At 77.7% G+C, this 10280-nt stretch overlaps 1 protein-coding gene across 1 annotated transcript; it reads left to right on the top strand.

Moving 5' to 3' along the window:
* Window positions 1-2805: 2805 nt before the first annotated feature.
* SHH (sonic hedgehog signaling molecule) lies at window positions 2806-10008 on the top strand (the record flags this gene model as incomplete). The annotated part of the gene is made up of 3 exons (XM_084230754.1): window positions 2806-3093; window positions 7201-7462; window positions 9215-10008. 3 exons carry the CDS (start codon window positions 2806-2808, stop codon window positions 10006-10008), a joined length of 1344 nt encoding a protein of 447 aa, XP_084086880.1.
* Window positions 10009-10280: the final 272 nt, after the last annotated feature.

The following is a 10280-nucleotide window of genomic DNA, read 5'->3' as shown; positions in this document are numbered from 1 at the left end:
ATTCCGGGCCCAGCCCTGGAGCTGGACGGCAGAGTGAGGGGGCCATCTAGTGGCGGGGCGCTGGGGAGCGGGGCGCTGGGGAGCACCTGGGGGGCTGGGGCAGAGCCACCTGTCGGGGTGCGGGGAGGCCGGAGGAGGGGCTGGCGGGCGCGGAGGAAGGAGGCGGTGACCACGGGGAGCAGGGGCAGCCCCGTCCAGGGGACTCGGGAGGGAGCTGGAGGGAGGCGGGGGGCCTGTGGGGCACGGCAGAGGCTGACCGGCGGGGCGGGGCCCCAATTGTCTGGAGGGGGAAAGGCAAAGAGAGGGAGCCATCTGGTGTCTGGAGGTGGAAGACAGCGAGTCTGGTGTCTGGGAAGTGGGGAGGGGTGGGCTGGGAGGACGTGGAAGTGGGGGGGGGCGAGGTCTCAGCCTCTGGGGTGCCTGGGGGGGCGCCCTGGCTTAGGGCGTGAAGCCCAAACTGCGCTCGGTTTTTGCCCTGGTCTCCCCAGCCGGCCCGTAGCCGGGTCAGCGGCGCGTCGTGGGGTCTGTCTGTCCTTGTGTCCTTCCTGGGGCTGGGCCGGCCGGGGAGGGAGGCCGCCGGGCTCGGCGTGGTCGGCACCGGCCCTGGATGAAAGGGGAGCCGGTCCCCACCGTCCTGGGCGCCGCGGCCTGATGGCTTCGGGGTCTCCCCGCGGCGGGAGCGCAGGGCCCAGGCGCGCGCCCTCCCTGCCAGAGCCGGCGCGCCCGCCTCCCCCCGGCCAGCTGCGCCTCCGCCCCGCGCCTCGCGGCTCCTCCAGCGCCAGCGCCAGCGGCGCGCCCCGCGCGGCGGCCCGAGATCCCTGCACGTGCGGGGGGCGCGTGCCCTGGGCGCGCTCCAGGCTGCCTCTGCGCGCACAGCCGCAACTCTGGCGCCCGGGCCCGGGTCGCTGGCCACCGGTGTGCGACCCTTTCCCCTGCGGCTCCTGCTGGAGCCCACGGCCCAGAGGCTCCATCCCCGGGGCTGCGGCTCCCCACCTCCAGCGCGCAGCCTCCCAGATGCAGGCCCCTGCATCGGCTCTGCCTCCAGGGGAGTGCACGGAAGCCAGAGCCGCAACCAGCGCACACTTCCCGCCTCCCGGCTCCACCTTGCAGCACCCCCAGGGGAGACCCTCTGTCTGCTGAGCCTTGAGAAAGTTGGGCTCTGCTTTCCCACAGGCCCGGAGGTTGGCGGCTGCCCATTCCCTGCAGGAGCATTGCAGTGGGGGGCTTGGCTGAGCCTGGAAAATGCTGGGCGTCAGCAGTGCCCAGGCTAGACAGGTCTTAGGGTGTCCCCCTGCAGCACCCCCAAGGGGTTGATCTGCAGAGGGGCTCGCCTGGACAGCTAGGCCCCTTCCATTGTTTTCAGGGCTGAGTCAGATGCAGCCTCTCCCCTCCCGGGCCTGGCTGGGGTCAGGGCGCCGGGCACAGGCACGCAAGGCAGGCTCCAGGGCTGATCCTGCCCCGGGCAGCATTGGGGTCCCCTGTGGAAGACCCTCACCCCCTCGCCTTATTCTAGAACCTTACTTTACATGAGTGAGGCGAGCGGAGAGGGGGAGAGGCATGTCTTGCAGAAGGGGGTATTGCAGAGCCTCTTCCTCTGGTGGAGATGGGACTCACTCGTGTGTGTCTGTCTGTCTCTTCCTGGGACGCTGGCCTCCCAGCCTCTGCCCTCCGTGACCTCCCCTGGGGCACCCTCCTTGGCTCCCCCTCTGAGGAGAACACCCCGGGCGCCTGTCCCGTGGGCCCAGGCCCTGAGCCCTGGCAGCAAGCAGCTCACGGGCCTGGCCTCCCCCTCCAGCCCTTCCAGGCTGCACTTAGCTCTGCCGGTGGATGGGGTGGTGTGGACACACGGCCCGCGCCCAGCCCAGCACCCCGGGCCTCCACCCTCCAGGCGGGCCCCTCTGGAGCGGAGCAGGGGCAGCACCAAAGCCCCCCCACCCCCACCCAGCGCAGGGGCAGCCCCTGGGCTCTGCGGCCCCCCTCGGCGGGCTGGACACAAAGCCCCTGGGAGCACAATGGAGGACGATATTTTCAAGTTTCCAAGCACTTCAGATAACAATGCTCGGCGCGAGGACGTCCCGGGCTGTGGCGTGCCGGGGGGCGCCTCGGGCCCCTCTTTCTTTACAAGGCGGAGACCTGGCCTTCACCGTGAAGTCTGGGGGCGCCTCTCAGCCAGGCCGGGCCGCGCGCCCCTCTGGCCGGGAAGGAACCTGCTTGGGGTCGGAGGCCGGGGGTCCGCACTGTCCTTTACAAACTTCAGCTGCTGCGAACGGGAGCCCCGGCGGGGGCGGGAGTGGAGCGTTGATGTCATCCCGGCCGCCCGCCCACCCGCCCACCTTTGTCTCAGGAAAGGCTTTTTTTTTTAACTCGAAGCCTTCAGGTGGAAATGAAGCGAGAGCAGCCACAGAAAAAAAAATTTAGTCTTTTTTAGGGTTAAACATCAGAAGACGAGCTGGTGCGGCTCTGGCCAATCAGCTCCGCCCCTGCCAGCTATAATATAGCCCTGGCGGCCGCGGCGCTCCAGCGCCCGGCTCGCTCCCATCTAGAATCCGACTCTTTTTGTCTCTGCGGCGCGGTCGCCAGCCCCAACTCCGATGTGTTCCGTTACCGGCGCCCAGCAGCCTGCCGAGCCAGCCCCCGCCTGCCTGGGGGTCCTCCGGGCCGCGTCCCCCGCCGCGGCGGGCAAGGTGATATAGGCGGAGAAAGGAGCGCGGCGGGCGCAGGCGGGCAGGCGGCGGGGCACACGCACACTCGCGCACACTCGCGCCGCACACCCGCGGGGACGCTCGGGTCCCGGCTCCGGACGACATGCTGCCGCCGGCGCGGTGGCTGCTGCTGCTGCTGCTCGCGAGCCCGGGGCTGGCGTGCGGACCTGGCCGGGGATTTGGGAAGAGGCGGCACCCCAAGAAGCTGACCCCTTTAGCCTACAAGCAGTTCATCCCCAACGTGGCCGAGAAGACGCTCGGGGCCAGCGGGCGCTACGAGGGGAAGATCTCCAGGAACTCGGAGCGGTTTAAGGAGCTCACCCCCAACTACAACCCCGACATCATATTTAAGGACGAGGAGAACACAGGAGCCGACCGGCTGATGACTCAGGTAGAAGCCAGCTGGGCGGGGAGCCGTCCCGGGCGTGTGTACCCAGGCGGCCCGACCCGGTCTGTTTGCTCTGCCGCAGATAGAGGCGACGGCCCGCTCCCTCCCGCCGGCCCCCTCCGGGCAGAGGAGGTGAAGGGTCCACTTGGAGAAGTTTAGGGTGGGGGCGGGGTGAGGGCGGTGGGAGCCGTCCCCGGTGGCCCCATCTGCCCTTTGGGGACGCCGTCCCCCTCCCGCCACGGCTCTGGCACAGAACTTGGGGAGCCCTTCACTTTGGGGGTGTCTGCCCTTTCCAAGTTGCCAGTTAAAATGGAGGGGGCAGCAGCCCCAGCAGCACAAAGTGGCCGCTGTGCAGACGCAGCCTGAGCCCGGACCTCGGGCCCCCCTGGCTTCCTCCCGCGCCACACGCACCCAGCCCCGGGGCGGGGGGTGGGGGGGGACCCCGGGGAGCCCGCGGGCGGCTCTGACAAAGGCGGGGCCGGGAGGGCGGCGGGCAGGCCGCATCCGGGCTGCGGGGACTCGCGGCCGCCGCGCCCGCCCGGGTGCGCCTTTAAGGATGCTCGGCGGCCGCGGCCCTCGGCGGGACTGAACCCGCGGCCATCGCATCCCTCCCGTCCTACCTGCTCGCCTCGGAATTAGGAGCGGCCGGATACTGGGGGGCCGGGACGGAGGGGCGGCCCGCCCGGCCCTCTCGCGCCGCACCTCGCCGAGGCCGCCGGCCGCCCGCCTCCCCGCCCGGGCCGGCTTCGGGGACCCGCGCGCGCCGCCGGGGCTGGAGGCGGGTTCCCCGCGATGTAGGTCAGCGGCCTCCCCGCTGCCCTATTAAGCACCGAGTCCCCCGGGGCCAGGAGCGCGCCCGGCCGAGCGCGCGGGCGGCGCAAGTGCAGGCGGCGGGGCGGAGCGCGGGGCCGCCCCTCGCAGCGCCGCGTTCCCCGGCCCGGCCCGGCCCGGCCCGACCCGGCCCGGCCCGGCCCGGCCCGGCCCGGCAGCGCCGGCCGCGGGGCAGGGGAGCCGGAGGCGGGAGGTCCGGGTCGCGCCGCGCGCCCCCCGCCCCGACCACCTTAAATCTGGCCCGAGAGCGGCCGCGCGCGCGCCTGAGCCCACAGCGGCGCGAGCCTCGGGTCCCCGCGCAGGCCGGGCCGGGCGCTGGTGGCCGCCGCCGCGAGTCTTGCCCGCCCGGCCCGCGCGCCCGCCGCGCTCGCCCCCGCGGGAGGGGCTCCCGGGCAGCCTCGGCGGCGCGGCGGGGAGGGCCCGGCGGGGGCAGCGGCGGGCGGGGACGCGCCGACCCGAGCCCGAGCCCGCGCGGGCCGCCGCGCCCGGCTCCGCGCCCGGCCGGCGCCCCTGGCCCGCGCCCCGGCCCCGCCGCCTGCGCGAAGCCGCGAGCGCGCCCAGGCGCGGCCGGCGGGCGCTCCCGGCCGCGCTCACCCGCGATCGATCGGCGCCGGGCGCAGCGCGCGGGCTGGGCAGCGCCGCCTCCACGCGCCAGCGCCGCGGGGCCGGGGGAGCAGCGCGGAGGCCGCCACCCGGGCCCGGCGAGGGGTGGCGCCCGCGGGGGCGCGAGGCGGGCGCCCCCCACCCCCGCCGCGCCCCGCCGGAGCCCCGGCCGCGCCCCTGCCCCCCAGCGGCCCCGCGCCGGCCACTCTCGCCGCCGCGCGCGCGGGCAGCCGGTGAACTTCTGACCCCCGCCAACTCCCCTCGGACGACGAAACCAAAACAAATACTTTCTCCTCGGGCGGCGGCTGGTCCCGCGCCCGGCACTCGGGGGGCGGCGCGGGCCGGGGGCCCCGCCGGGGTCCGAGCCGCGGGTGGCGGGCGCGCGGCCGGAAGATGCCCGTGGCCGCCCCTCCCGTCCCGCCTGCGCCTGCGGCCTCTGCGCGCCCGAGCGGGGCGAGGGGCGAGGGCGGGGGCCGGCCGGGGGCTGGGGGGGCGCGGGGCGGCCGGCCCGGGGGGCTCGGGCTCCTCCGACCCGCTCACCTGCCGCCCCGATTTCAAACAGCCACCTGGCCCAGGTGCGGCCCCTCCCCCGGCGGGTGTCCCCCGTCTCCGCGTCCCTGGCGCCCGGCGTGACTGCGCCCAAGTCCCTCAAGCATGGCAAGGTCGTCCCCAGAGGAACTTGGAGAGCAGTTCTGGAACGCGCGAGCTCCTGGTTAATATTAACTCCGAGAGGGGGAGGCGCAGACAGACGCTCTCCCGCGCGGGCCGCGGGTGCCAGGCGCGGTGCGGGCGCCGGGGCTCGGGGCAGGAGGCCGCGCGTCGAGGGCGTGTGCGGGGCCGGCGGCCCGGCGGGCTCGAGGGGGTCTCCGCCCCCTGACGGGCGGGGCCGGCTCCGAGGGAGGGAGCCTGGCGGGAGGCGTGCTCGGGCCGGGTGGGGGGACTCGGGAAGTTGGGGCGCCCTCCGGGCCCCGGGAAGCCCGCCCGCAGCCGGCGGCGGCCACGGCCCTGCACGCGCGGGGCGCGGCGTCTGCGCATTCGGGGAGGCGGCGGGGCTCCGGCGAGGGGAACCACCGGCCTCGCGGCACAAAGCCGGGCCGGCGCCCCGCGGGGCTTCACGGTGGCTGCGCCGGGGCGGCCTGGCCCGCGCACACGACCCGGCGCCCGACCCCCGGCCCGGGCTTCCCGGCGCCGCCGCGTGGGTGCCCGGGGCCGCGGCCGCGCATCCTGCAGCCGCGGCGCGGCCGGGGTGGGGGCGCGTGGGCCGGGGGCGCCAGCTCCCGCCGCTGCTCCGCGCCTGCCCGCGGGCCTGGGCTGCCGCCGGGGTCTCCCCTCGGGCCCCAGGGGCGCGGCGCGGGCGCGGGCGGGTGGTGCGCCCTCCGGCCACCCCTCCGGCCACTCTGCGGGCCGCGGGCGGGAGCCTCGCGGGGCGCGGGGCGCGGGGCGCGGGGCGCGGGGCGCGGGGCGCGGGGCGCGGGGCGCGGGGCGCGGGGCGCGTGTCTGCGCTGTGCGCGTGCGCAGCCGGCCGCTCGCCCGCGCCGCTGACCCGGGTGCGGGGGACGCCGTGAGCAGCGCGTGCAGCTCCGCGATGACCTCACCCCCACCCCGCGGCGCCCTCGGCTCCTTCTGAAAGAAACTGTTGGCAGCGCCGACGCCTGCGAGCGCCGACCTGTTCCCCGGCCGCCCCGGCCCTCCGGCCCCGCTGGGCTCCGCGCGCCGCGCGCCGCGCTGGTGCTCCCGCCGCGGGGGACACGCGGCCGCCCCCGCTGCGCGCGGCGCGCCCGGAGGACCCTCGCGGGGCGACCCTGGGGAGAGCGGCCCCCCGGAGCCGGCCCCCGCCTGGCGCGCCCGGGACGTGGCTGCAGCCGTCCCTGGGGGGGGGCCGCCCTCCGGGGCGCCGTCGCCGCGGGGTCCTCGCCCCTGCTGCCCCCCGCACCCCTCGGGGCCCGCGGGAGCCCCCGCGCGGGTTGCGGCCCCCCACGCCCCTGCTGCCTCCTGGGGTGCTTTGCTCCCACCAGCGGCTTGTGTGGGGGGCGGCGGACAAAGGCGAAGGATGCCCGGCTCGGGCCTTCGGGTCCCTCCCCCTCCCTCCTCCCCCCTAAGTTTGCTCTCGAGGCTCGCGGGACGCCCCGGGCCGGGCGGGGGGCGGGGGGCGCGGGCGCGGGAAGCCGGAGACCGTCAGGCCGCGAGCGCGCAGAGAAAGTTCCACGGGGAGGAATGTGGCCCCGATAAAGAACGTTTGTCGGGGCGCAGCCGGCGCGCTCACCTGGCCCGGTGCGGCCGCCCCCGCCCCTCCGCGGCCGGGCCCACAGCGGGCGGGCAGCGGGGCCGCGAGGCCGCCTCCTCCCGGGAGCTCCCCGCGCTGTTTCCCGTGCAGACCCCGCGAGCCTCTCGGCCCGGCCCGGCTCGCCCAGGGGGGCGCGGGGCGCGGGGGAGAAAGAGCCGCAGGGGGGCGGGACCTGGACGGCCCTGCGGGGGCCAGGGCCCGGGGGCGCGGGGCTGCACATCCCGGGGCTCCGCGCCGCGCGGGAATTTGGGAAAAGGCCCCTTTGTCGCCCAGAGCCCCGGGCGCAGGGATGCCCCGTCCCGCAGGGCCGCCCCGCGCGCGGCTGCCCCGCCGAGGCCCTGCCCAGCGTCCCGGCCCGCGCGGCCTCACGTCCAGCGCCCGTGTCTCCGCAGAGGTGCAAGGACAAGCTGAACGCCCTGGCCATCTCCGTGATGAACCAGTGGCCCGGCGTGAAGCTGCGCGTGACCGAGGGCTGGGACGAGGACGGCCACCACTCGGAGGAGTCGCTGCACTACGAGGGCCGCGCCGTGGACATCACCACGTCGGACCGCGACCGCAGCAAGTACGGCATGCTGGCGCGCCTGGCCGTGGAGGCCGGCTTCGACTGGGTCTACTACGAGTCCAAGGCGCACATCCACTGCTCCGTGAAGGCCGGTGAGGCCCGCCGCGCGCGGGGCTGGGGGGCGCGTTTCCGTCCCGGCGGCAGCCGGCCTGCCCTGCCGGCCGCCGAGGCCCCGCACCCCGCGGGTGGCAGAGACAGGAGGGGCCCCTCCGGCGAGGCCTGCAGGCGGGTGGGCCGGGCCGGGCCTAGACCCCGCTCTCGCTTGGGGTTCAGGCATCAGCGGCCCCTGAGCCCCCCATCCGCCGCCTCGGGGGCTTCTGGCTACGGCGCAACCCCGGGCGCGTCCCCTCCCCGCCGGGCGCGCGGGTGCTGCCCGACTGGCCTCGCGGGCCAAGCCCCGGGGCGCGGCACCCTCGCCTGTGGCGGCCGCGGGCCGCGCGCGTCGCCGCATCAGCCGCCGGCCAGGCCGGGCCGCCGGGGCGGGCGCGCAGCTGGGCGGAGGCTCCGCGGGCCCGCAGCGCCACCCGGAGGCCTCGGGGGGAACCGCGGCGGGAGCTGGGGCGCCGGGGCGGAGGCCGCGCGGTTAGCAAGGGGTTCCCCGCGAATCCGGGGCCCGGCGCCCGCGCCGCGCCCTGCCGGGGTGCGCCTCCCGCTCCGCGTCTCGGCGGCGCGCGGGGGGCGCCTGGAGGTGGCCGGCACCTGGGCAGGTGAGGGAAGCCGTGGCTGTGGCGGCCACGGCGGGGGTCGGAGCGCGGGCTGCTCCCGCCTGCAGCGCCCCCTCCCCAGGGCGCCCCGGGCGGCGGGAGCGCGGGGGGGGCGCCCTGCGCGGCGGGTCCCCCGAGGCCCTCTGGCCGGGAGCGGCGCCCTGGCCTGGCGGCGGGCGGCGGGCGGCGGGCGCTCCTCGGCATTCCGCGCGCGGGCAGGGGCGCGGCAGGGGCGCGGGGCCGGGCCGGGCCGGGTCGGGCCGGGCCGGGTCGTGCGAGCGGACGCCCCGGGCGGGCAGCGCCGGCCGCATTCCGGCCCCGAGGCCGGGCCGCACTTCATGCCGGAGCAGCCAATGAGGAGATTAAGGCCGGCGCTGGCCGGGAGGCGCTTTCTCCGGCTTGTTTGCCGAGGCCTGATCCGGGGGATTGGAATGCGGAGGAGCGGGGCGCCCCTCCCCCGGCCCGGCCCCCGCTCCCGGCGGCGATTGTTGTCCGCGGCGGCGCGGGCGGGCGCGGGGGCCGGGGGAGCGCGGCGGGGCCCGGGGAGCCGCCCCGCGCGCGCAGGCCTCGCCGTTTCAAATTCAAATGCGCCCTCGAGAGCGGGAGCGGCCGGGCTGAGCAAACAGCGCCTGGGGGGCCGCGGGGCCGCCGCGGGGCGGGCGCACCTGAGCAAACAGGGAGGGGCGGCCCCGCGGCGGGGGCGACGCGCGCAGGGACGGGGCGACGCGGGGTCCCCGCTCCCAAGCGCGTCGCCCGCCGCGGCCCGGCCTCCCGGGCGGCGTCGGGGGGCGCAGCGGGGTTGACGGGGCCCCCGTGGCGGGCCCCGCACCTCGGCGCGCCCCGGAATGGGCGCCCGGTCGCTGCAACGACCGCGGCTGCTCTCGCCCCCGCCCGCCCCCGACAGGCCGACGCCCCGACTCCCGCTCGGGCGGCCGCGGGGTCCCCTCCGCGCAGGGCCGGGAGACGGGGTGCGCCGGCACCGGGGCGGGGGCGCCGGGGGCTCTCGCGGGCCCGAGGGGAGGGCGACCGGCCCGCGAGTGGGCGGGGCGGGGCGGGGCGGGCGCGCGGGGGGCGCGGGGGGCGCGGGCGGCGGCGGGGGTCCGGCCGCGCCCCGGCCTCACGCTCCCCCTCTCCCCGCAGAGAACTCGGTGGCGGCCAAGTCGGGCGGCTGCTTCCCCGGCTCGGCCACGGTGCAGCTGGAGCAGGGCGGCACGAAGCCGGTGCGCGAGCTGCGCCCCGGGGACCGCGTGCTGGCGGCCGACGAGCAGGGCCGGCTGCTCTACAGCGACTTCCTGGCCTTCCTGGACCGCGACGACGGCGCCACCAAGGTCTTCTACGTGATCGAGACGCGGGAGCCGCGCGAGCGCCTGCTGCTCACCGCCGCGCACCTGCTCTTCGTGGCGCCGCACAACGACTCGGCGGCCGCGGAGCCGGGCGCGCCCGGGGGGCCGGGGGGGCCGGGGGCGCCGCGGCGCGCGCCGGAGCGCCGGGCGCTCTTCGCCAGCCGCGTGCGCCCGGGCCAGCGCGTGTACGTGGTGGCCGAGCGCGGCGGGGGCCGGCGGCTGCTGCCCGCCGCGGTGCACAGCGTGACCACGCGCGAGGCGGCGGGCGCGTACGCGCCGCTCACGGCGCAGGGCACCATCCTCATCAACCGGGTGCTGGCGTCGTGCTACGCGGTCATCGAGGAGCACAGCTGGGCGCACCGCGCCTTCGCGCCCTTCCGCCTGGCGCACGCGCTCCTGGCCGCGCTGGCGCCCGCGCGCTCGGACCGCGGCGCGGGGGGCGCGGGGCGCGGGGCGGCGGGGGCGCGGGGCGCGGCCGAGGCGCCGGCCGCGGGCGTCCACTGGTACTCGCGGCTGCTCTACCGCCTGGGCACCTGGCTGCTGGACGGCGAGGCCCTGCACCCGCTGGGCATGGCGGGCCCGGCCAGCTGAGGCGCGCGGGCGCGGGGGGCGGCGGGGACCCCCGGGCGCCGCGCGGGCTGTCTGGGGACGCCCCGGCCGCGCCCCGCCCCGCCCCGGCCGCGCCCCGCCGCCCCGGCTATTTATTTGTCTGGTATGAATAGATGTTTAATAAGACGACCCGGACCTGCGGAGCCTTCACCAGCTTGTTTCTTGGATAATTTATTGTTATCACGTGACCTGTGCCCGGGCCGCCGCCCTCGCCCGCGCCCCCCGCCCGCCCCCCGCCCCGCCCCGCCCCGCTT

Source organism: Talpa europaea (assembly GCF_964194135.1).
Source record: "Talpa europaea genome assembly, chromosome: 3".
NCBI lineage: Eukaryota > Metazoa > Chordata > Mammalia > Eulipotyphla > Talpidae > Talpa > Talpa europaea.
This window is presented reverse-complemented; position numbering and strand designations above follow the sequence as displayed.